The 23,905-nt window shown below is 36.8% G+C and overlaps 1 protein-coding gene across 1 annotated transcript in view; it reads left to right on the top strand.

The window, feature by feature from the left end:
• Positions 1 to 23,905, top strand: part of cacna1fb (calcium channel, voltage-dependent, L type, alpha 1F subunit) — a gene marked incomplete at its 3' end in the record, with an annotated part of 61,435 nt that overhangs the window by 20,178 nt on the left and 17,352 nt on the right. Inside the window, exons 4-31 of the mRNA XM_079826340.1 lie at positions 2,840 to 2,979; positions 4,381 to 4,526; positions 6,022 to 6,174; positions 6,262 to 6,458; positions 6,564 to 6,667; positions 8,095 to 8,246; positions 9,176 to 9,250; positions 9,554 to 9,635; positions 9,995 to 10,021; positions 11,729 to 11,889; positions 12,092 to 12,317; positions 12,700 to 12,907; positions 13,713 to 13,833; positions 14,067 to 14,142; positions 14,575 to 14,621; positions 15,070 to 15,172; positions 16,137 to 16,266; positions 16,888 to 16,947; positions 17,059 to 17,165; positions 17,453 to 17,540; positions 18,377 to 18,484; positions 18,594 to 18,646; positions 19,134 to 19,280; positions 19,379 to 19,580; positions 21,960 to 22,118; positions 22,816 to 22,926; positions 23,088 to 23,171; positions 23,617 to 23,745. Of these exons, the coding sequence (XP_079682466.1) occupies positions 2,840 to 2,979; positions 4,381 to 4,526; positions 6,022 to 6,174; positions 6,262 to 6,458; positions 6,564 to 6,667; positions 8,095 to 8,246; positions 9,176 to 9,250; positions 9,554 to 9,635; positions 9,995 to 10,021; positions 11,729 to 11,889; positions 12,092 to 12,317; positions 12,700 to 12,907; positions 13,713 to 13,833; positions 14,067 to 14,142; positions 14,575 to 14,621; positions 15,070 to 15,172; positions 16,137 to 16,266; positions 16,888 to 16,947; positions 17,059 to 17,165; positions 17,453 to 17,540; positions 18,377 to 18,484; positions 18,594 to 18,646; positions 19,134 to 19,280; positions 19,379 to 19,580; positions 21,960 to 22,118; positions 22,816 to 22,926; positions 23,088 to 23,171; positions 23,617 to 23,745 (3,396 nt within the window). The remainder of the gene's footprint in view (positions 1 to 2,839; positions 2,980 to 4,380; positions 4,527 to 6,021; positions 6,175 to 6,261; positions 6,459 to 6,563; positions 6,668 to 8,094; positions 8,247 to 9,175; positions 9,251 to 9,553; positions 9,636 to 9,994; positions 10,022 to 11,728; positions 11,890 to 12,091; positions 12,318 to 12,699; positions 12,908 to 13,712; positions 13,834 to 14,066; positions 14,143 to 14,574; positions 14,622 to 15,069; positions 15,173 to 16,136; positions 16,267 to 16,887; positions 16,948 to 17,058; positions 17,166 to 17,452; positions 17,541 to 18,376; positions 18,485 to 18,593; positions 18,647 to 19,133; positions 19,281 to 19,378; positions 19,581 to 21,959; positions 22,119 to 22,815; positions 22,927 to 23,087; positions 23,172 to 23,616; positions 23,746 to 23,905) is intronic.

Raw genomic sequence — 23,905 nt, 5'->3', positions numbered from 1 at the left:
CGTTCATCTTCAGAACACAAATTAAGATATATTTTTGATGCTCTGACCCATTCATAGACTGCAACTTTCCAGGTCCAGAAAGGTAGTAAAGATATCATTAAAATAGTCCATGGGACTGCAGTGGTTCAACCTTAATGTTATGAAGCGACGAGAATACTTTTCGTGCGCAAAAATAATGACTTTATTCAGCAATCTCTTCTCTTTCCTGTAACTCTCTTATGCTATTTTCTTTGAAAACCAGACTTCAACCAGAGTACGTTAGCGGAGTGGAGTGGGAGCGGAGCGAGGAGTGGAGTGGCTTGATTTTGAATGTAGTCTGAGGAGCAGATTTTTTAAAAGTCGGAGCGTCGTGGTTTTCCGAGTGCGCTCCATTACCGCTCAATCACGAGTACAATTCATACCAATATAACTGCATTTTCAGCCAGAACTCGCACGTTAAAGGGGTGGTAAAACACATTCTTTCGAAGGCTTGATTGTGTTTGTGGGGTGCACAATAACATGTGTTCTTGCTTCGTTTTTAAAAAATTTCATTATTTTTCATATATTTTACCAATATTTTACACTGCTCTGTCCCCCCTTGTAAAAACGGTCTGATGGTTTCCGGGTTCTATGAAGCCAGTCCCTCAAAAATACGCAATGGGCTCAGATTGGTTAGCTGGCCCAGTGTGTTTTGATTCGCTAACCGCCTAGTGCACGTTTGTCGGAAACGTCACGCCCCTTACTTTTACCGGTAGTCTGTGCTTTGGTAGTATTAGAAACAATGGCGTCAATAAAACCATACCAATTTGAGCCCGAATCAGACCCAGACAATTTTAGTGAAGATGATCTAGCAGAACCTGTTCAGTCCTCAAGAGTAAAGACTGCGGATCTATAGTGATCGCTACTGAATGGCACTGTTACTTTTGTATTTTTAGAACGAGTATAGCCTAATATCTGTCGCAAGAACTATTAACCCAAAACGAACACTTAACATTGGCTTTACTAGTAGCCATATCAAACACAGAACCATGTTTAGCATGCCTGTAGATAAACAATACATACAAGCTCTAATCAAAGAATAATTTAAACTAATGCCAAGTTCGCTGTTGAGATTTAAAAAAAAAGTTTGTAACGTTAGGTGTTTGTCGGATAACGTTAAGTATGAATGAGCATTTAACAAACTGGTTTGCAGAGCCAAACAGCGTTGTCATCTGTTTACTTCCTTGCTACAACGTACAATTAACAATACGAACTATTACAGGAAAACACATGTTGTGGCCCGTAAACAGCTTCTGTTTTTAAATCCATCTTTCAGGACAAGCTGCTGTGCGGATCCTGCATTGAACTCGCGAAGATTGTGAAGCTTTCCTCCGTGAAATGTGCAGCGGGAGCCGCGCGCGCCCGTTGTGCATTCACACACTGGCAGCGTTTGTCTCGTGCAGCTGAACCGCGGCTCGTGTATTGCAAATACAGATGAATATTGTCCATTATGTCACATTTTCCGGTCTTCTCCTCCGACCCCTGTCTGTCTCGTGCTTTGATTTATGATGGGCAGCATACCTATATCTGCTGCAAATGCGACCTGTTCCCCGCTGTCTCACACACACATGCATATAACATGTTGTATGTTAAGCGCACTGCAACACACCCCCATCCCTAGGAAGGCTGAACAATGTGGACCTGCAATCCGGATGAAAATAACAGCGTTTCGTCGGCATTGCGTCAACAACACTCCAGCCTAACTATACCGCAACAAAGCTTCCCCGCGGCTAAACAAAATGGCCTCGCCCCCCTTATTTAATATTCTCGGAGGAGGGGTTTATGTAAATATTGGGGCTGGTGATGTCAGCAACCCTGGAGGAATGTCTGTAGTCGCCTACCGGACGTTTGCTGTAGTCCTTAGAAATGTATTTCTTTAAAAGCAAATATCTCCTATTGCTTTAAACTTTGAACATTGTAACTTTGCAGATGTTGTTTATGCTCAAACAGCAACATTATACACTAGCTAAAGTTAGAATAGTGAAATCGTGGTTTACCACCCCTTTAGCTAGCTTGATACAGATAGATCACTCAAATCAGAAAGAATGTAAAGGTTATGATGCCAGCGATGGACATGAGCGGGATGTTATAATTCAAGGAATTTTTTTGTAGCCTACCTTCTACGCCTACTGAATATAATTGGGTGAAAGCACATTTTAAACAGGTAGCCCTTATTCGCACACGCAAACGCTCTCTCTAATGCATTCAAACAAATGCAATCTTACAGTGCTTATCTGCTTACAGCAGAAATCTGTAATGTAGTTACCCGTAGATAAAATAACTGATCAAAATGTACTATTTTCATCTTTCCAAACAAAATTTGCACTGCAAAAAGCAACAGCGATATTTAACTTTTAATGCTGATAAAGCCTAATAAGCTCGGCATGTCATAGGAATAAATCTTTGCACACTAGTGTTCCAATAAACCACGTTGAAACTATCTCCTATTGTTTATACATTTTTTTCATTTAATGTAGGCTATGTTATAAACCGAACTTTTGTGATATTCAGAGCTTACTTAAATACTTTTGGCCGCAAATTTCCTCAGAGCGAAGACGGAGCACAGTTTCTGACATCAGTGAGCGAGGAGTGGAGCGAGAAATGGTGAACCTGGAGCGGAGTGATTATTGAACGCTTAGAGTGTGGAGGGGGAAATGGACACTCCGCTCACATACTCTGGTCACAACCTAATCAGGCCAATATTATCCAATAAAATTATTGTTTCCTATTATTGCTAATATGATTTTATTATTAAACTATATACAATTTTTATATAAATATTGTATAATATATTTATATACTCTTTTCTCTGTTTTCTCAGGAACAAGTTGAATATGTGTTTCTGATAATCTTCACCATCGAGACATTTATGAAGATCCTGGCATACGGCCTCGTCATGCACCCGAGCTCCTACATCCGCAATGGCTGGAATTTACTGGACTTTGTCATCGTCATTGTAGGGTACGGCACCATTTTCGCCACTCTACTCATCCATGCCACTTGTTTATTTACTGTCTTTTTCATTTAAAAATTTGTCATAATAACCTGGAGTGACATCACTGCCTTTCCTCCTATGATTCACTTGCATATTAATTTTCGTAGTTGATTTTTATTCAGGTTGTGTTATGGCCAACAGCAGCTCTCTTGCCCTGCTGTTCTCTTAACCTTTTTCCTCATTTCTCCCTTTTCTCAACCTCTCCCTTTTGCTCTCTCTCTCGGATTATCTGGCCAGATCTGGCTGCCAATCCTCTCTCCCGCTTGCTCTCTCTTTGTGTCTTAATCTGACCTACAGAGACTAGGCGCTACCCTTAATTTCACACACCAGGCTTTACGGCACTGTGGTGAATGTGTGTGTATGTGAATACAGTTTAAATACAGATTTCATGCACTAAAAAAGAATCAATCTTTCATAGTATGCCACTGCTTAAACTCATTTTCTTCCTGTGCACAACCTAGAGTGTATTTAAAGAGTGACAATCCCCAGAGCTCTGTCTGTCCTGCTAAAATGGGACTAAACAGCTGTTCTGGGGTCATTAATGGCCAGTTGGTCAAAGTGATGGTTAATTATCTAAAAGAAGATGACTGTGCATTTAGCGTCTTTTTCAGTATAATTTTGAGAGCTTTTTTTAGTATCGATTAGAGATTTCATTAAGCTCACAGGCAGAACTGCTACTGGGCAGGTGGATCTGTTCCAAACGCACAGTATTACACATCATATTATTTCTGCTTATAATGCTGATGATGCCATCCTAAGAGTATTTGTGCGTGCATGTGTATGCATGAAAGCACACAGATAGCTGGGATGGGTGCCATGAATATTATGGCCCAGCCAGCTTCTTCACTCAAATTACGTTAGTTATGCTGTATGTTTTGAATCCACTAAAAAGAACCAGCTCGTAAGAGTCGTTTGTTCAGGAATCAGTCTTTACAAGTCAATGTCACAAATAAAAGGAATCGGGCTACACTGGTCTTGCTGTAATTTATTGATTCTCTAAAAAGATCCAGCCCATAAGAGTCATTCGTTCATGAATCAGGCTTCACTGGTCAACGTTAATAAAAAGATCCAGCCCATAAGAGTCATTCGTTCATGAATCAGGCTTCACTGGTCAGTGTTACTAAAAAGATCCAGCCCATAAGAGTCATTCGTTCATGAATCAGGCTTCACTGGTCATCATACTAAAAAGATCCAGCCCAAAAGAGTCATTTGTTTATGAATCAGGCTTCACTGGTCAATGTTACTAAAAAGATCCAGCCCAAAAGAGTCATTCGTTCATGAATCAGGCTTCATTAATTGTTTAAAGTCAGATACACATTTTAGTATTTTAGACATATTTAATCAACCTCATTTATGTTTTTTTGCAGGTTGTTCAGTGTGGTATTAGAGACTGTTACTCATAAATCCGGTGAAACAACATCCCACATGCCGGGGAAACCTGGAGGTCTGGACGTCAAAGCCCTCCGAGCCTTCAGAGTCCTGCGACCCCTCAGACTGGTTTCAGGAGTGCCCAGTGAGTTTGAGTTTGTAATAGAAAAAAAGGAAACAAGTTAGTAAAATTTGCTATGAAACTGTTCAGCTGTTAAGAATTTATTCTGAGAGAGAAAACAGTCTCTATGGATGTTTGTATAAAGTGGTGTTTTGTGTGATGCACCAGTGTTTTAAGCAGTTATGATATTTGTGTTGGGATCGGGGGGCTGGTGTAGCTTGACCTCTCTAATGTCATGATAATTTAGGCTTGTAGATTCATTCAGTGTCCTCACCAGATGAGCTTGACTCATCGTTGCAACCAGAGGCTGTGCTGTTTCACAATAATTTTAAAATCAGATTCACTGCCACACACTCCTGAATCACTGACCAACTAACCAAAGGGCCATTATTGCTTGTGTCTTTACAATACTAAGATGATGATTTCAAAGAACACTGTCCGTGGTGCTGAAAACACAATTTCATTAGCTACTGTACTGATGAGAATAGCAGAAAACATGGAGTAGCCAATGACTTATTCCACCACAGTACTATTAGAAGCTCTGGTCTGGATCTTTGCTGCCCACCGGCATGTACGATGGTATCTCACCCTGATGTGCTCACTCCCACGGTAATCCTGGCAGGTCTCCCAGTGAGGCAAGATGACATTGAATGAGGACACTTCTTCTCATTCATATACCCATTACATTTACTGAAAAATCATGTGACACTAAAGACTAGAAAATGCATTTGAAAAATAAATTGCATTTTAAAACACATTCAAATAGAAAACAAATAATAATATAGGATAATAATAATATTTCACAGTATTACTGTTTTTACTGTATTTTTGATCAAATGAATGCAGCTTTAGTGAGCATAAGAGACTTCTTTCAAACACATTTCAAAAAACCTTTAACTGACCCCAAGATTTTGAACATTCGTGTATATGCCCTATTAGTCAGAGTAAAATGGACTAAAATAAATGTGTATTGCTCTGGGGTCGTAGGCAACATGCGCAAACTAATAATTCTCTTTGAATAGACTTTAATACGGAACATGGGAGTAACACAACCACATTGCACAAGACAATAACTGACAAAGGACTGAACAGAACAGGGAGTATATATGAGGGGGATAATCAGGAACTAAATAAGATACAGCTGGTGATAATTAACTACAGAAAAAACAGGACATTGTGGCTGTTTCTCAATTCAAGGAACAAAGAACGGACTTGCGTTCTTGTGGAGACCGCTCTTGCTAGGCTACCTTGAAAGAACAAACTCAGAAGGACGCAAGGGCAAATGTATTTTTAATGATACCTATGATTCTTTTTTATATGCCAATAAAAATATTGCAGGTTTTCTTTAGGTCTTTATCACTTTATTAAAATTAAGCGAAACGAACGGACAAATGATATAATGGACATACATAGACAGAATGGGATTTTTTTTAATACACAAAAAATAGGTTTTCGGGTTACAGATTGTGCTCCATTATGAAGGCCATGATTTCTCTGCTCTCTCTGTGTGTGTGTGCAGGCCTCCAGATTGTGTTAAACTCCATCATGAAGGCAATGGTTCCCCTGTTGCACATCTCTCTGCTTGTCCTCTTTGTCATCATCATTTACGCCATCATCGGACTGGAGCTCTTCATCGGACGAATGCATCGCACCTGCTTTTTTATAGGCAAAGGTAACCACACATACTCGCATAAAATATCTATGTGCATTTTCTGCTCTCTGTCTTCCTCCATCTGTCTCTCTCTTATTTTTTTCCCAGATAATTATGCTGACGATGATCCACTCCCATGTGCGTTTGCGGGTCACGGACGCCAGTGCAATGTCAATGGCTCTGAGTGCAGGGGAAAGTGGGAGGGACCTAACGGTGGCATCACTAATTTTGATAACTTCTTCTTTGCCATGTTAACAGTTTTTCAGTGTATCACAATGGAAGGCTGGACAGACGTCCTGTACTGGGTAACTAAGCCATATGCATGGTCTTCAGCTTGTAATGGGTCAAAATGATATTTTAAGCAAGTGATACTAATACCATCGCTTTTGCCTGCCTGTTGATCTCTGTAGATGAATGATGCAATTGGGTTTGAGCTGCCATGGGTTTACTTTGTCAGCCTGGTCATCTTTGGATCCTTCTTTGTTCTCAACCTTGTGTTGGGTGTGTTGAGCGGGTGAGTTTAAAGGATAGATAATTATGTAAGTGTTTGTGGGCAAGTGTCTATTGATGTCATTTATTTATGACTTTTTCCCATGGCTGATTTTGTCCCTGTTACTTTATTTAATATATAAAGCATTGTTTTCAGAATACACATTTTATCAGTTTATTCATTTTCTGGGAATCAAACTTCCGACCTTTGGCGTTGCTACTGTCATGTTCTTCTGTTTGAGCTTCAGGAGTGCTTTTCCTACTGCTGATATATTAAGTTATATCAAGGGTTAGGGTTGGGGTTCTAACCAGGAACCTTTGGTCTCAGTGAAAATGACTTTTGCATCATACTTGACATATACTATTGTTCAAAAGTTTGGGAGCGGTTATATTTTTAAAAAGTTATTAAAGAAGTTTTTTTATGCTCATCAATTTTCTTTTTAGTAAAAATATGGTAGAAGCAGTAATATATTATTACAATTTAAAATAACCGTTTTCTTTTTGAATATTTAAATGTCATTTATTCCTGTGATGGCAAAGCTGAACTTTGCTTTTAGCATTATTGCTTATTACAGTCTTCAGTGTCACATGATCCTTCGGAAATCATGCTAAATCATTTGGTGCTCAAGAAACATTTTTTATTATTATCAATGTTAATAAAAGCTGTATTGCATAATATTTTTGTTGAAAGAGAATTCTGGATTTTTTTTTAATAGAAAATCCAAAAGAACAGCATTTATTTGACATATTTTGTAACAGTTTTTATAACAGTTTAATGTCCTTGCTGAATAATAAAAAAAAAAAACAGTTTTTATAACAGTTTAATGTCCTTGCTGAATAATAAAAAAATATATATATATTTTTTTACCCAAACTTTTAAATGGTAGTGTACTTTTGTCTGATCCATTCATTCATTCATTCAGTAATAAGAACTTTTTATGCGAGGAAAAAAGCAACTCAATATGCAGTTGTTTTAGTTAGTTTTAACATGTCTACTAATGTTTCTACATTTCAATTTTGACATACTTCTACCTTATCTCTGGGTCAGTACATCACATTTTATTTATTAAAACAGTTTGTCCATATCCCAATTAATATTCATGAGCTAAGCCTCCGTCATTTCATGACATAATAACCTGTGCATCATAACTTGTTTACATGTTGGTGTGAGTGATTATTTAACGGAGGACAGCAGGAGATGAGCAGATATCAGATGTTAATGTTTTTACTCACCTGAATGGAACAATCCCCAGATGCTGAGAGCAGCAGATTTGCAGAGTCTGATTTCCTGCAGACTGTTCCAAAGCGCACAAAATTCCCCAAAGATTCCGCCTCGTGCAGCTTCCACTTCGTTAAACAGAGTGTGAAAGTCTAGAGTGTGCGTTTGCCTCTGTATTGTGTTTGTGTGTGTGTGTTTGCTTTGCTTGTCTAACAAGCCATACTTGTGTGTAGAGAATTCTCTAAGGAGAGAGAGAAGGCGAAAGCTCGCGGAGATTTTCAGAAGCTCCGTGAGAAACAGCAGATGGAGGAGGATCTGTCTGGATATATGGACTGGATCACTCAGGCTGAGGACATAGATGAGTTCGACGAAGACGGAAACAGACGTGAGATCTCTTCCTCTGTTCCACCCTCTAGACCACTTTGACATTGATATCAATTGTTCATTGCAGAAACATGATTTTCATTTAAAGATTAATTGTGTAATGTATGTATTTTTATGTGATTTCCCCATATCACAGTTTACCATACAGAGACAATTATAAGATTCAAACTTTTTGATCCAAGGGCCCCAAACATTTGAATCCCTTTGTGAGGGCCCCCTACCTTAAATATAATAGCAGCAATATAACTGATTAATTTATATGGAATGAGAAACAGATTAAGCATAATATAATAAAGACTAAGGCCAAAGTAATGTGTATATGCTATTAATGTTAGATGTATCTTACTGTTTAAATATATGGTTGTCAATAGAATAAAATAATAATGATTCATCTCAGGATTTCCGACCAGTCTGAGACACCAGCCAAATGAAAGCGTAATAATATATATATTATACAATATGTAATTTTCTAAATATAAAAAAAAAAATTTAATTTAAGAAAAAACACATTTAATTCAAATCTGACTTCCCCCAAAAAATACACTTTGTATTTTTAGCACCCCAAAGCACCCCCCTAATGGCCCCGTGGAGTCCTTGGACCAGTGTTGTTATTGTTGAAATATATATAACGTATATATTTAAAAAATATATATATTTTTGCAGTTCAGTTTAGAGTCACTAGTGGCAGAAATAACACACTTCAGCTTTAAATGAGTACCCGATATACTGTTAATAAATGAAACATCTCATCTCACCATTGACGTTTGAGGTAAAATTTTCCCCACCTGTCACACTTTTGTGTGATATAAAATGTTGAACACCTACCAGCATCTTCAGACAGAACCGTGAAAATAATTTCTCCTGCTAACTTGTTCTATTCCATGTCTCTCACTCTTTTTCTCTCACTCTCGATCTTTCATCTTCCTTCAGGTGTGACCTTGCGTGACCTAGCTGATAAGAAGAGGGGGAAATTCGGCTGGTTCAGCCACTCAAACGAAACCCACGGTACGGCCAATCAGAATGAGACGCATGACCCCTTCATCCTCCTGCTGTTCTATATATAGCCCCCCCTCAACTTTGTCTGGTCTAATTGTATAATTTACATCTGGGGCTAGAAATCACATCTCTCGGATGGACCCATATTAAGTGCTTTGACCCTATTTCAGAGAGATTGCTTTTCTCCAAAAACTGTGTCAATGTGTGGCCGACATTATTTTTTCTCTTTGTCTCTCTTATACCTGTCTTTTTTATGGTCCTTTTCTGTCTCTGTGCATCTTTCACTTTCTTCCTGTTTTTCATTCGCTATAGCAAGTCTTCCAGCCAGTGAAACAGCTTCCGAGAACACTGAAAACATAGATGAGGAACACACAGATTGTTGTGCTGCTTGCTGGTAATGCATAAATGCACACATACATACCCACTATAATTAGAAACAACAAAACACACTACATTTGTCGTTGTGTTGTCATGCTGGCTTGCTAATGGAAGTTGTTATCAGCCATAATGGAGTGTCATCTCAAAATTTCTCAGTTGCGGCTCATTATGTTCTCTTTTCTTTGTATTCTTTGTGCTCTTGCAAGTCAGTTCATTATTCTGGGCTTCTTCGGCTGTCTTTGTTTTAGAATCTGAACTGGATCTTTGTTTAACGCAATGCATCAGTTTTTACATTTTGCCAATTGCCCTGTGTTGTGATTGTCTGTGAACTCATTGTCGTTTCATTTTGTTTTGTCCACTGTTCTTTGACTTCAGTGCTCGCATTATGAAGCTCTCCTGCTGGTGAGTCTTTGTGAAGACAGACTTGTGGTTCAGTGTTCACCTACTAGATGCTATATACAGTTAACTGTACCTTGGAATATAATTAATGTATAATTGCAGACAGTTTTTATTTCTTGATTACAGCATAAACCTAGCTAAATTTATGCTCAAAACAAACAATTTAATGGGAAAAAAAACAACAACCTCAAACTAATAACTAACTTAAAAATTAACTTGATTAATATCTGATGCAGTTTTGCTTTTCAAGTACATTTCTGTTTTAAAGATATTTAAATATTTTATTCTGGCAAAAATATAAATACATAAATACATAAATAAACAAATATAAAAATATTTTTTGCAGTACATGCCCACTAAAATGGTTCATTACTATTTTTTGTGGATTTTATGTATATCATAACAATATGTATATTTTGCTAAAATAATAAACATTTACTGCCCGGCCAAAAAAAAGTTGCTGTTTGGATTTCAATGGGCAAATACTTGAGAATCTATGACTGGATCATTATTGCTCTCATTATTATTTTTCTAGCATGTTATATGTTTGGCAACAGTTCTTCTGACCCTAATTGTGTGGCTTTTCATTCCATGTAGGAAGACACATGGCCATATTCCAGGATGACAAAGCCAAGATTCCTCAGGCTTAAATTGTGAAAGAATGTTTGCGACGGAGCCGTAAGAATCTAGACTGGGTAAACCCAGCCCGATCTGCCAGCGATTTGATTTCGCCCTGCAGCTCAGGCTGGAAACCTGTACATATTTCTATCCTGCTTCTGTTACAAATTTGTGGGGACCAATCACAAACTGGCTTATCCACCTGGCGTGCTATTGGGTTTAACACAATGACGGATAGCGAAGTGATGGATCGTTGGTCGGATTGGTTGAAGGACTATCCAATTGCGTACAGAGTCATTTGAAACTATGCCTGTTGATCACTCCTCTTGTGGTCCTATTGGTTGAAGGGCTATCCAATTTCGTACAGAGTCATTTGAACTATGCCCGTTGATCACGCCTCTTGTGCAGTAGAAAATACAGAACAGACTCCCCAGACCAATGTTCAATCTTAAAAGACTGAGCTTGTAAGAATAATTTTCACACATGAATTGGCACCTCTGTATCTTTGGGATGTGCTGGAGTAGACTTTACAGAGTGCTTGACTCTTGCATTGTAAATACAAGATATTGACCCAAAATGTATGCAACTCTTGATAGAAATAAATATTGTAAAGTTATTTCCATCAAGAGGTGCATCAATATTTGGTCAAGACCTTGAATAGACATTGCTAGAGTCAAGCACTCTGGAAAGTGTCCTCCAGCAAATCACAAAGACTTTCAATGAATTTAAGTGCTGACTCAGAAGTGCCAATTCATGTATGAAAATGAATCTTAATGCTCCCTCCCAACCATTCTTTCACAATTTGTGTCATGTGTGTACATGGTTGTTTTTAAGAAATGAAAAGCTACGCACTCCATTAATTAGGGTTCAAAGAACTGTTGCCACACATATAACATGCTAGAAACATAATAATCACAGCAATAATGATCCAGTCATAGATTCCTAAGTCTTTGCGTATTTAAATCCAATTTTTGACCGGGCAGTGTATATATACGACATACTGTATATCATAATGTATCATTAATGTAATAAAAAATATATACAGTGATTATAGGCTATATTTTAGTTTTTTGTGTGTGTGTGTTTGCTTAGTCGTGCCCTACGCCGCTGGAACCGCATCGTTCGGAGAAACTGTCGTACAGCAGTGAAATCTGTGACTTTCTATTGGGTGGTGCTGATCCTGGTCTTCCTCAACACAGCTCTCAGTGCCTCAGAACATTATAACCAACCAGACTGGCTCACTGACGTTCAGGGTATGTAGCTATTGCCAAACATCAACTTACTGTCATAACGTGTACTGTCCCACAGCATCAGCCACACATTTTTATTTATAGACTTCTAATAACAGATGTTTTTTGCAGAGTCTACAATGAATGACCTACATATTGACAAAATGATTGAGCTGTGATCACATCTTTTTTTCCACCTCTCTTTCTTTTTGTGTCTCTCTCATAGACATTGCCAATAAGGTTCTCCTGTCATTGTTCACAGTGGAGATGTTGTTGAAAATGTACAGTCTGGGGTTGCGGGTATATTTTGTGGCATTTTTCAACCGTTTTGACTGTTTCGTCGTGTGCGGTGGGATTCTGGAGACAGTTCTGGTGGAGATGGAGATCATGCCACCTCTCGGCATCTCAGTGCTGCGCTGCGTCCGCCTGCTTCGGATCTTCAAAGTCACACGGTACTCAGGCCTCTTAAACTGTTTTGCGTCCTACATGAATTGGGTACAAAATAGGAAAAACTTTTTTTAAAGATTCTTATTTTCTGTTGATTTTATATGAGCTTTCGAATGTTTGCAACCCTGTCACTCAAATTTGGAACAATTCATGATTTTGTTGTTTTCTAAAAAAAAATTTAACATGTAACATTTTGTGTTTACAAACACAAAATGTTTATTTTATTTCTTTTAATAATTTCAAAATCTTCCTGGTTGGCATCCATGGTTTTTTTTTGTCCCCTGCAAATTCTTTTTTTTCCCTGGTCCTTTCTGTTTCTCCTGTTGTTTCTGTCTTTCCTCATCACTTTTCCACCCTGTTAATTCTTGCCCCACTTGTCCTCTTCAGCCATTGGACGGCTCTGTCCAATCTGGTGGCCTCGCTACTGAATTCAATGAAGTCCATTGCCTCCCTGCTGCTGTTGCTCTTCCTCTTCCTCATCATCTTCGCTCTGCTTGGCATGCAGCTATTTGGAGGGAAGTTTAACTTTGATGAGACACAGACCAAAAGGAGCACCTTTGATGCCTTCCCTCAGGCCCTGCTCACCTGCTTTCAGGTAATAAACTCTCCCGTACAACAATAAAAACATAATGTTAGGTTACTTAACCCGTTCCCTGCCATTGACAGAATTTTTCGTCAATTATGACACAAAGCATCATCCCCGCCATTGACGGAATTTTCTGGAAATCCATGTTTTCACTGTTGCAGCAGGGGGCACCTTTACGCATCTTCTGAAAGAGTACAGAATCTCCTGATCAAAAGACAGGCGAAGAAAAAGCAGAAACAAGCAATAGGAGCATTGCTAATGCACATGTAAAATAACGCCATCATCAAACATTCAACAGTATATAAATCAAAACCGCCTAATGTTACCGAATGAAATGTTGACCCAGGACAAGCTATCGGACTGTGTAAGCTTTGGGGATGTGGATGGATCTACTCCATCTACATTTTAATCATTGTTCTGAATCTGATCCCAATGTAGTCTTTGAGAAAAATGTGATTTCTTAAACAATTTGCTTCTTTATGAAACGTACCCACATTCAAGTGTTGATAAAAAAGAATGCATGAAGCTAGATTTTATTTTTATTTTTAATCAGAGGCTTTTTTCTTTTGATATGTTGCATGTTCAGACAACTTTCTCAAAAAAAGGAAAAAGTTAATAAGCAGAAACTCTCATTTTCACTAATTATTCACTAATAAAGAAAAACAGTAGACAAATAAAAACCAAAAATATTTTTTAAGAAACAATGCTTTTAAAGTATTAATTAATAAAGTTAACAAAGTTTGTCAATGTTCAAAAAATCTGGTATATAATTCTGAGGTATATTTGTTTTAAAATATTTTTTCCCCCTCTATAGATATTAACAGGTGAAGACTGGAATGTAGTGATGTATGATGGTATCATGGCATACGGCGGCCCAGTTTTCCCTGGAATGATCGTCTGTCTTTACTTTGTGATTTTGTTCATCTGTGGTAACTGTATCCTTTCCCTCTAAAACCACTGGCTTATTTATTATGCATTCATTTGTTATTATTATTCATATTTGAGTTACAGGAATACAGTTATTTACAACTAGTAACAATGCTCACTATTTAAAAATCAATCATATCCCACCATCCTTCAGAAATCCTGATTTCTGTGTTTTGTTGTTGCTGTTGGATGTGGTTTGTCATATTTTTGTATTTGTTGGGTCTTAACCTTGCTCTCTCAGATATCTTGCTGAACGTCTTCTTGGCCATTGCTGTCGACAATTTAGCAGGAGGCGATGGAGACGATAAGAAGAAAGAGTGTGTTTTTAACATATCTCAAATCATATAATCTCAACTAATCTCTCTTTCCAACTGCTATAAATATTACATCATTTATGAATACATTTACCATTCTTTAACATATACTGTGGGGTCCAAGAATCCACATTGAAAATATGGGATTGAAAGTTAAGCCTGAAAAGAAAGAAAAAAAACTAAGTAAAACATTTAGACAAATAAGAAATATTTTATATTCTTTAATTAAAGCAAAAGTGAGACAAACCAAAAACTAAGACATTGCTTATGTTATTTTTTTAAATAAACGTTTTACTGACATTTTTATTGATATTTTTAAATTAGAAAAAAAAGCTGAATAGAAGCATTTTTGACAAGTAGTTTCAGACATTTGGTCCCTACTGTACATGCAAAAACAGACAAAGATTGTAATATGAAATCTATTGATTCTGACAGAGAAAAAAAAGAGGGCGAGGTAGAGGGAGAGGGAGAACAGACTGAAGGTGAAGGAGAGAAAGAAGAGGTGAAGGTATGGAAATCAAACTCTTCTGCCATTGTTGTTGAATAATCATCACATTGAGGTCCATCGTTCATTCTGTTTTCAACAGGTGGACATGGATGATGAATACGAGGAAGAGGAGGAGGAGGAGGAGGAGGAGGAGGAGGAGGAGGAGGAAGAGGAGCATGAGGAGGGAGATGATGGAGGTGAAGTCCATGGATGCTAGACGCCATATCACATTTGAACATACTGTTAACTCTAAAATGTTTAGTAGATATTTAGCAGACATTTGTGACCATAATTACAAATCCTAGGATGCACTAACAGTCCCTCTGGAGTGTCCTAAGGTTTAGTGTTGGCTACTCAAGGGTACAGTGGTGTTCTCATTAACTCAGTTTCTCTCTGTCTATCTCTTTCTCACTTTCTTTCTTTCTGTCCTTCTCCGCTGGAAGAAGGGAAAACTCAGCTCAATGTTGCTGACTTTGCTCCTCCTAAAGAGAAAATTCTACCAATCCCCGAGGGCAGTGCGTTCTTCTGCCTCAGCAAGACCAACCCGTGAGTGTGCAGTTTAATCCCCACATAAAATGACTTGACTATTTAAAGAGATAGTTTTACTCCAAAAATTAAAATTGTCGTTATTTACGCATGTAATTCAAAACATGTACTGTATGAATTTCTTTCTTCTCTGAAACACAAAAGAAGATATTTTAAGAAATGTCTTGTTTTTTTTTTTTTCATACAATGGAAGTCAATGGTCACCAAAACTGATTTTTGGAATCATAATTTACATTTTTGTGTGAACTATCCCTTTAAATCAGAAATGTATATATAAATATTTTCAAATCAATATTTTTTCAAGTTAAATATAGAAAACCATGGTCCAAACTACTAGCCATATTTTTTTTACCAGCTATAAATCAATATTTTGCATTATGCCAGAGGAATTACTTTGCTATTTTTCCAATATATTTACATTTTGTCACTCACTCCATCTCAAACATGGACATTGTAGTTATGTTCCTCATATTTTAATTTAGATGGCCTCTTAACACCATGAATGTGCCAGTTCTGGAGTTATCGGTCAATAAAATAAAACATATGGCTTTTATAGAGTTAACAATCAGTAATTGTGTCTTCAGTAAACAATTAGAATCACTTTGAATTTAAGATAAACAGCAAAAATCATATTTGACTCAAATCTGTTTACGCAATCACATTTTTTTGGGAATGTCAAATTAGATTTCAAGTAGTTTTTATTGTCATTTGGAATGCAACACATCATTCAAAATGCACAATATAATCTGGAAATGCATCCAAATGTACTAATTTTCACTCACTATGTAATGAATAGTGAATGAGTGGTTTCGAACACAGCATATTCATGACCGTATAAAATGCCTCTGTGGCTTACGTTTTCTCAAGCACCGTGGCGAATAAATTAAATTAAAAAGTAATTTAAAATTTTGGACCATGTAGACAACACACAGCTGACCACAATTCTATTTGTGTCTCCTTCCAGGATAAGAGTGGGCTGCCATATCCTGATCCATCACCACATCTTCACTAATCTTATCCTGGTTTTCATCATTCTCAGCAGCATCTCTCTGGCTGCGGAGGATCCTATCAGAGCTCACTCCTTCAGGAACAATGTGAGTTTCCAGCTTGCTCGCACACACATGCAGGATCATAGATAGTTATTTACTGCAGCTGTCCTTATTGGCATGTTGGAAAAGCACTTCAGTGCCAGCTGAGGAATGCCATCCTTCAATCACACACACACACGCACACACACACACACACACACACACACACACACACACACACACACACACACACACACACACACACACACACACACACACACACACACACACACACACACACACACACACACACACACACACACACACACACACACACACACACACACACACACACACACACACACACACACAGCTTAACATGATTTACCCAAGTAGGACATGTTCCTGGATCAGCATCCTTGGACAACATGGGTCTCAACCAATCAGATTTGAGGTTTGAGGTCAGGACTGGGATCCAGGGTTTGAACACCATGCTTATCAACCTATTATTTCCCTGAGGGTTTAGGAAGACATTATGGTGAGGGTTCGGATTGTTTGGTGGAAATCTTCAACAACAGGATGGTGACCCAGGACCGTGTCCTACTGCACAAACAAACCTGTCACCATACATCCTACTGTACATACCATCATTTTTATATCAGGAGAACTGAATTTCTCTCTCTACAGGTTCTGGGTTATGCTGATTATGCTTTCACTTCCATATTCACTGTGGAGATCTTACTGAAGGTACCGGTCAATCAATAGTTTTTGTAATGTTTTCAAACCAATAAGATGACATCAACTGAAGTGTTGCTACACGGAAATCGCCATCTTTTTTCTTTCTTTATCTCTCTGTAGATGACAGTGCATGGTGCATTCCTCCATCAGGGTTCCTTCTGTAGAAACTGGTTTAATCTGTTGGATCTTTTGGTGGTCACTGTGTCTCTGGTCTCCTTCTTCTTACAGTAAGTCCACAACACTCGTACAGACATCAAAAGATTCCTGTTCATAGTTTGTGTTAACAGATGAGCTGTAAAATCTGATGAATGCAACAGTATATGTAACTGTATGTATCGCCCTCTGGTGGAAGACTTACATAGTGCCCTATCAAGCTTTGAATGCAAATGTTAAAAAAAAGCAATGAAGAACAAATGAAGATCAGTCTGTTAGTCTCTGTAGCTCTTTTTGAGGCCACATGTACAAAAAAGTTGAAACCTCTCACTTTCTCTCTCTTTCTCTCTCTCTCTCTTAGTTCAAGTGCCATATCTGTAGTGAAGATCCTAAGGGTGCTCAGAGTACTAAGGCCTCTTCGAGCTATCAACAGAGCCAAAGGACTCAAGGTACAGCTTTTAGTGTTTTTGCGTGTGCCCTGCATTTATTTAATCAAAAATACTCTAAAAGCTGAAATATTGTAAAACATTTAGTGCTGTCAAACGATTAATCGTGATTCATCGCAACCAAAATAAAAGTTTGTTTACATAATTTATATGTGTGTGTTCTGTGTATAATTATTATGTATATTTGAATACACACACATACATGTATATATTTTAGAAATATTTGCATGTGTATACTGTATATATATTTAGATAATTTATATTATATATAAATATTTGATATATAAATATAAAAAAAATTCATAAATATTTACATTCATGTGTGTGTATTTATATATACATAATAGTATATACAGTACACACACATATAATATGTAGACATAATTGCGATTAATCGTTTGACACCACTAAAATACTATTACAATGTAAAAAACTCCTTCTATTTTAATTTAATTTTAAAATGTAATTTGTTCCTGTGATGGCAAAGCTGAATTTTCAGCATCATTACTCCAGTCTTCAGTGTCACATCCTTTATATCCTTTATAAATCATTCTAATATACTGATTTGGTGCTCAAGAAACATGTCAAACCATGATAAAAAAAATTCCAGGATGCTATGATGAACAGAAAGAGAAATCATTCATAAAATCTGTCAATTTTGATCAATTTAAATTTAAACCATGAACAAATTTAAATTTGATCAATGCATCCTTGCTGAATAAAAGTATTGATTTTTTTTTTTTAAATCTTGCTCAAAACTTTTGAAACAACATTTTAGTTTCTCTGTCAGTGTTATGGTGTAAACTCCATTTCTCTGATGACTGTGTTTGTGTGTGCAGCATGTGGTACAGTGTGTTTTTGTGGCTATAAGGACCATCGGGAACATCATGATCGTCACCACTCTACTTCAGTTCATGTTTGCCTGCATTGGTGTTCAGCTTTTCAAGGTAAAACACACACATACACACACCTCCTGTGCTCTCAGAAGTTTAACATCAGCATAAATATCATGCTATTATGTACTTTTTAATGCGTCATTACTGATGTATTTTGTAGGGTAAATTTTATCGTTGCACAGATGAAGCTAAAAACACTCCAGAACAGTGCAAGTATGTCATTTTTCAGCATCTGTCATTACTGTTTAATTCTGTTCTTATGTTAACCACATGTGTGTGCCTTTGGGCAACATGTGTGCTTATGTGTCATGAGTGTTTGTGCATCCGTTTGTGCCTACAAATTGTTTGTGTGTGTTTCTCTCTCTGTCTGTGTGTGTGTGTGTGTGTGTGTGTGTGTGTGTGTTTTTATGATTTATGAGGACACAAATTTGTATAATGACACTGGTATTACACTGGTATTATGACATAAACATGAAATATGAGTCCTCATATTTTAAATAGCTTTAAAAACATACTAAACAATGTTTTATTAAAAATGTAAAATTTCAGAATGTTTTCTGTGATGGCTAGGTTTAGGAGTAGGAGTAGTGTAGGGGGTTAGAATGAGAATGTACAGTTTTTACATTAAAAAAAACCCATTACGCCTATGCAATGTCCTCACTAAGATAGCAAAACAAATCTGTGTCTGTGTGTGACACAGGGGCACATTTGTGGTGTATAAAGACGGAGATGTGAGTCATCCAATGGTGAGAGAGAGGATCTGGCTCAACAGCGACTTCAACTTCGATAATGTACTGATGGGAATGATGGCCCTGTTCACGGTCTCCACTTTCGAGGGCTGGCCAGCGTGAGTCTGCCCCTCTGTCATCTTCCTCCATATGTCATTGAAGGTCACTATGACCATGTTTATACAATATGCTTCACATCCTGTTTTTCCTTATTCAGGCTGCTTTACAAAGCCATTGATGCCAACGCAGAGAATCACGGCCCCATTTACAACTACCGCGTGGAGATCTCTATATTCTTCATCATCTATATCATTATCATCGCCTTCTTCATGATGAACATCTTTGTGGGTTTTGTCATCATCACTTTCCGTGAGCAGGGAGAGGCTGAGTTCAAGAACTGCGAGCTGGACAAAAATCAGGTTAGACCAGAGAGAAAATTCACAACCAATTTTACTTCTGTAATGTAAAATACACTATTGTTCAAAAGTCTGGGGTAAGTAAGGGTCAATAATACTTTTATTCATGAAGGACATAGTCATTTGAACTTATTATTCTTCAAAGAATCCTGAAATATATATATATATATATATATATATATATATATATATATATATATATATATATATATATATATATATATATATATATATATATATATATATATATATATATATATATAACATATAACATATATATAACAATTTCCATAAAAAAAACAGTTTTCAACATTAGCCCTATTCGGACGGAACTTGTTTCTCGTGGGGTCATAAGGTATTTAAATTTTTTACAGGTGTTAGTCTGTGATTTTATTGCAGTCCGAATCCAGAATGTCAGTGTTTTTCTCTCACCACCTGCGTAAAAATCCCTGGCCGAATTACCTACTGTTTTTAGACAAAAACCAAGGTTGTGTGGCAATTTAATTGCCGTCGGAATCCACATCTCTGAGTTTTCAAAAAGAGATTGCTTCATAATTCACTGTTAATATCTTTTTTGACCACTGCGGAGCACCGTATCGTTGCGTTTCGCTGTAATTTGGATGGATTTTAAAGATCTAGACTACACTTTTATTACTGAAATGCTGGAAAGTATTTACAAGAATAATCTTTTATTACCGCTCAAAAGAGAAAGAGAAGAAAACACGTAAACATTTGAAGTGGGCCATTATTACAGCAGTAATTAATGTTATATACGTTAAATTGGCAGCGTTATGTTAACCTCATAAATAAGAGGCTGTATTAACTTATTTACGCTCATTTCCACGTTTTTAAAATTACATCTTAAATCTTAAAATCATTTAAATCATTCATAATTTCCTATTATTAAATTAAATATGAATGTATTCTTATTATTCCAAGCCGACATTTTATTTACAGCAGACAATCATTTGACTGACCATCCGAATGCCAAGAATCAAGAATATATCACTTCAAAATTCACTGTTTATATCCTTTTTGACCACTGCGGAGCACCGTATGGTTGCGCTTCGCTGTAATTTGGATGTATTTGAAAGATCTAGACTTTTATTACTGTATTTACAAGAGCAATACATCTCCTCCACCGTGAATAAATCACCATCCGAATGCACGAGTTTTATCACTGAGGTGGCATGAAAATTCCTTTTTACGGATATCCACATGAGAAACAATTACCGTCCGAATAGGGCTATTGATAGTAATAAGAAATGTTTCTTGTGCAGCAAATCAGCATATTAAAATGATTTCTGAAGGATCATGTGACACTGAAGACTGGAATAATGGCTGCTGAAAATTCAGCTTTGCCATCACAGGAATAAATTACATTTTAAAATATATTAAAATACAAAAATTCTTATAATGTTTCACAATATTATTGTATTTTTTATCAAATAAATGCAGCCTTTGTGAGGAAAAGAGAAAACATTGAAAAATCGACCAACCCCAAATTTTCAATTGAATGGTAGTGTATAGCCCTATTCGGATGGTAATTGTTTCTCACGTGGAAGTCCGTAAAAATAAATTTGTATGCCACCTCAGCGATAAAACTTGTGCATTCGGATGGTGATTTATTCACGGTGGAGGAGATGTATTGCTCTTGTAAATACAGTAATAAAAGTCTAGATCTTTCAAATGCATCCAAATTACAGCGGAGCGCAACCATACGGTGCTCCGCAGTGGTCAAAAAGGATATAAACAGTGAATTTTAAAGTGATATATTCTTGAAAACTCAGAGATGTGGAATGGGACGGCAATTAAATTACAACACGACCTAGGTGTTTGTCAAAAAACAGTAGGTCATTCGGCCGGGGATTTTTACGTGGGTGGTGGGAGAAAAACACTGACATTCTGGATTCGGAGGGCAATAAAATCACAGACTAGCATCTGTCAATTGCTAGTCCAAAAACAATTACCGTCCGAATAGGGCTTATGTCTTAGCGAAATAGGGTATTTAATAAAAAATAATTTTTGAATCTATCGGGAACTGATTGGATGGTGGAAAGTGGGCATTTCAAACCAGAATAGAGTCATGTTTGCTAAAACATTGAATAAATAACTATTTTGCTGTTGCAGCCTAAGTGTCATCAGCAGAAAAGAGGAAGAACAAGTTATATTTTGATTGAAGATTACAAAGACACATTTTTTTTCTTTGGAATAACATGTACAGATAAGTTGTTCATAATAAAAACTGAAACGTGTATTGAGAGTAAGTATACAAGTTTTCATGTTCACTTCTCATTTTGAATAATAAACCATTTTGAGTTGAGTTGTGCACTAGTCCACTGTATATTTTCTCACATTGTGTCTCCTTTTTGTCATTTACAGAGACAGTGTGTGGAATACGCCCTAAAGGCCCAGCCGTTGAAGCTGTACATCCCCAAAAACCCAGTGCAGTACAAGTTCTGGTCTATAATCAACTCCACAGGGTTTGAGTACATTATGTTTGTGCTGATTCTCCTCAACACTGTTACTCTGGCGGTGCAGGTAAGCAGCTGAGTCTGACAACTCTTACAAAAGCTGTATAATCAGCATGTAGAACCATAGACAAAGACATCTATTTTTGGTATTGTGAATCTGACCTTTTATGAGCTTTCTTAAAATCCAACATTAACCATGCCAGTGCTGAAATAGTATTGAGAAATTGAAGTTCTGTGTGGTAGGATTATGGTGCCTTCATGTCATATCAGAATTACCAATGAATTAATTCAACTAAAGGTCTGTTCACACCAAGGGTGATAACTGTCTTTTTCTCAATTTAAAAGAATAGCAGAGTCCATAAAATCAACGATAACGGCACAGAGGATATCATTGTAATCACTTTCAGAATGTTTTTCCCCAGCTGAAAGTTATCATGTGTTGATGTGGATGTTCATATAGTTATAGTTATCTTTATAGTTATCATTCTTTAATTTATATTAATTATATGAAGTCAGTAAACTGATTGTATCTTAATCATATAGGTTAGTTAAAATGTCTAAAAATAACATAATTCCAACAAGATGTGAATGCAGCACCAATTAGGACAATAGTGGCACTGCTTCATTTGAAAAGGCCTCTGTAGACTGACATCAATCTAAATATATAAGTCTATGAAGTAGAAAAATGAAGGACAAATGATTTGATGTGGATATTGAGTCAAATGCTGAATGTAGAATCACGCCGTTTCTGGATGCTTCCACAGCACTATGAGCAGTCAAAGTTCTTTAGTCACGTGATGGACATCCTCAATATGGTTTTCACCGGCCTTTTCACTGTGGAGATGATCATTAAACTGATGGCTCTCAGACTCAGGGTCAGTCCTTTCAATCACTTGCAGATATGACAGATATGTGTTGGCTTGCTAATAAGCTACCGTCCATAAAGTTACTGATTTATTGTCTTTAAAATAAGTTAAACCCTTCTCAAACCATTCATATCTGGTTTATATTTAATGATTTTCCCCCCATTTCACAGCATTACTTTATTGACGCTTGGAATTCCTTTGATGCTCTGATTGTTGTGGGAAGTGTGGTGGACATTGTGGTTACAGAGTTCAGCGTGAGTTCCTCTTTTCCTTATGCAATCAACTAATTGATACCGTTCCAAAATATTTAGCTACTTAGCATATTGTGCAGTTTAAGTTCAATTCAATGGTATGTTTAAAATAGTGATGGGGAAAAATGAATCGTTATTAATCGCATCCAAAATAAAAGTTTGTGTTTACATAATATATGTGTGTGTACTGTGTATAATTATTAACGATATACTGTATAAATACACACTCATGCATGTATATATTTAAGAAATATTTGCCTGTATATACTGTATATATAATTAATCTTATATATAAATATAATTTTTTAATAAAAATATATTTTTCTTAAATATATACATGTATGTGAGACATTAGCTCACTTATAGTTGATGTACAAATAAGAATCCCATTGTATGTTTCCTGTTTGCCACATTATTAATTTTTTTTTAATTTTGTCTTTTTCCTTAGAGCTCAGAAGACAGTTCTCGTGTATCTATTACTTTCTTCCGCCTGTTTCGTGTAATGCGATTGGTTAAACTACTCAGCAAGGGGGAGGGCATTCGTACCTTGCTCTGGACTTTTGTGAAATCACTCCAGGTCAGAAGACAATGATTATAAAAACTTTTTTCATATTTTGAGCAAATGATTAGTCTAAGGGCCAGATTTACTAACAGCTTGCGCCATTGCAAACACTCTTTTGGCGTTAAAAAACTACTGTCAGGATTGTGAAAAATATGCGCTGAAAAGGCGAGTTATT

This window comes from Gobio gobio (assembly GCF_949357685.1).
Source record: "Gobio gobio genome assembly, chromosome: 10".
NCBI lineage: Eukaryota > Metazoa > Chordata > Actinopteri > Cypriniformes > Gobionidae > Gobio > Gobio gobio.
Note: the sequence above shows the minus strand (reverse complement) of the source record. Positions and strands in the feature narration are given on the sequence as shown.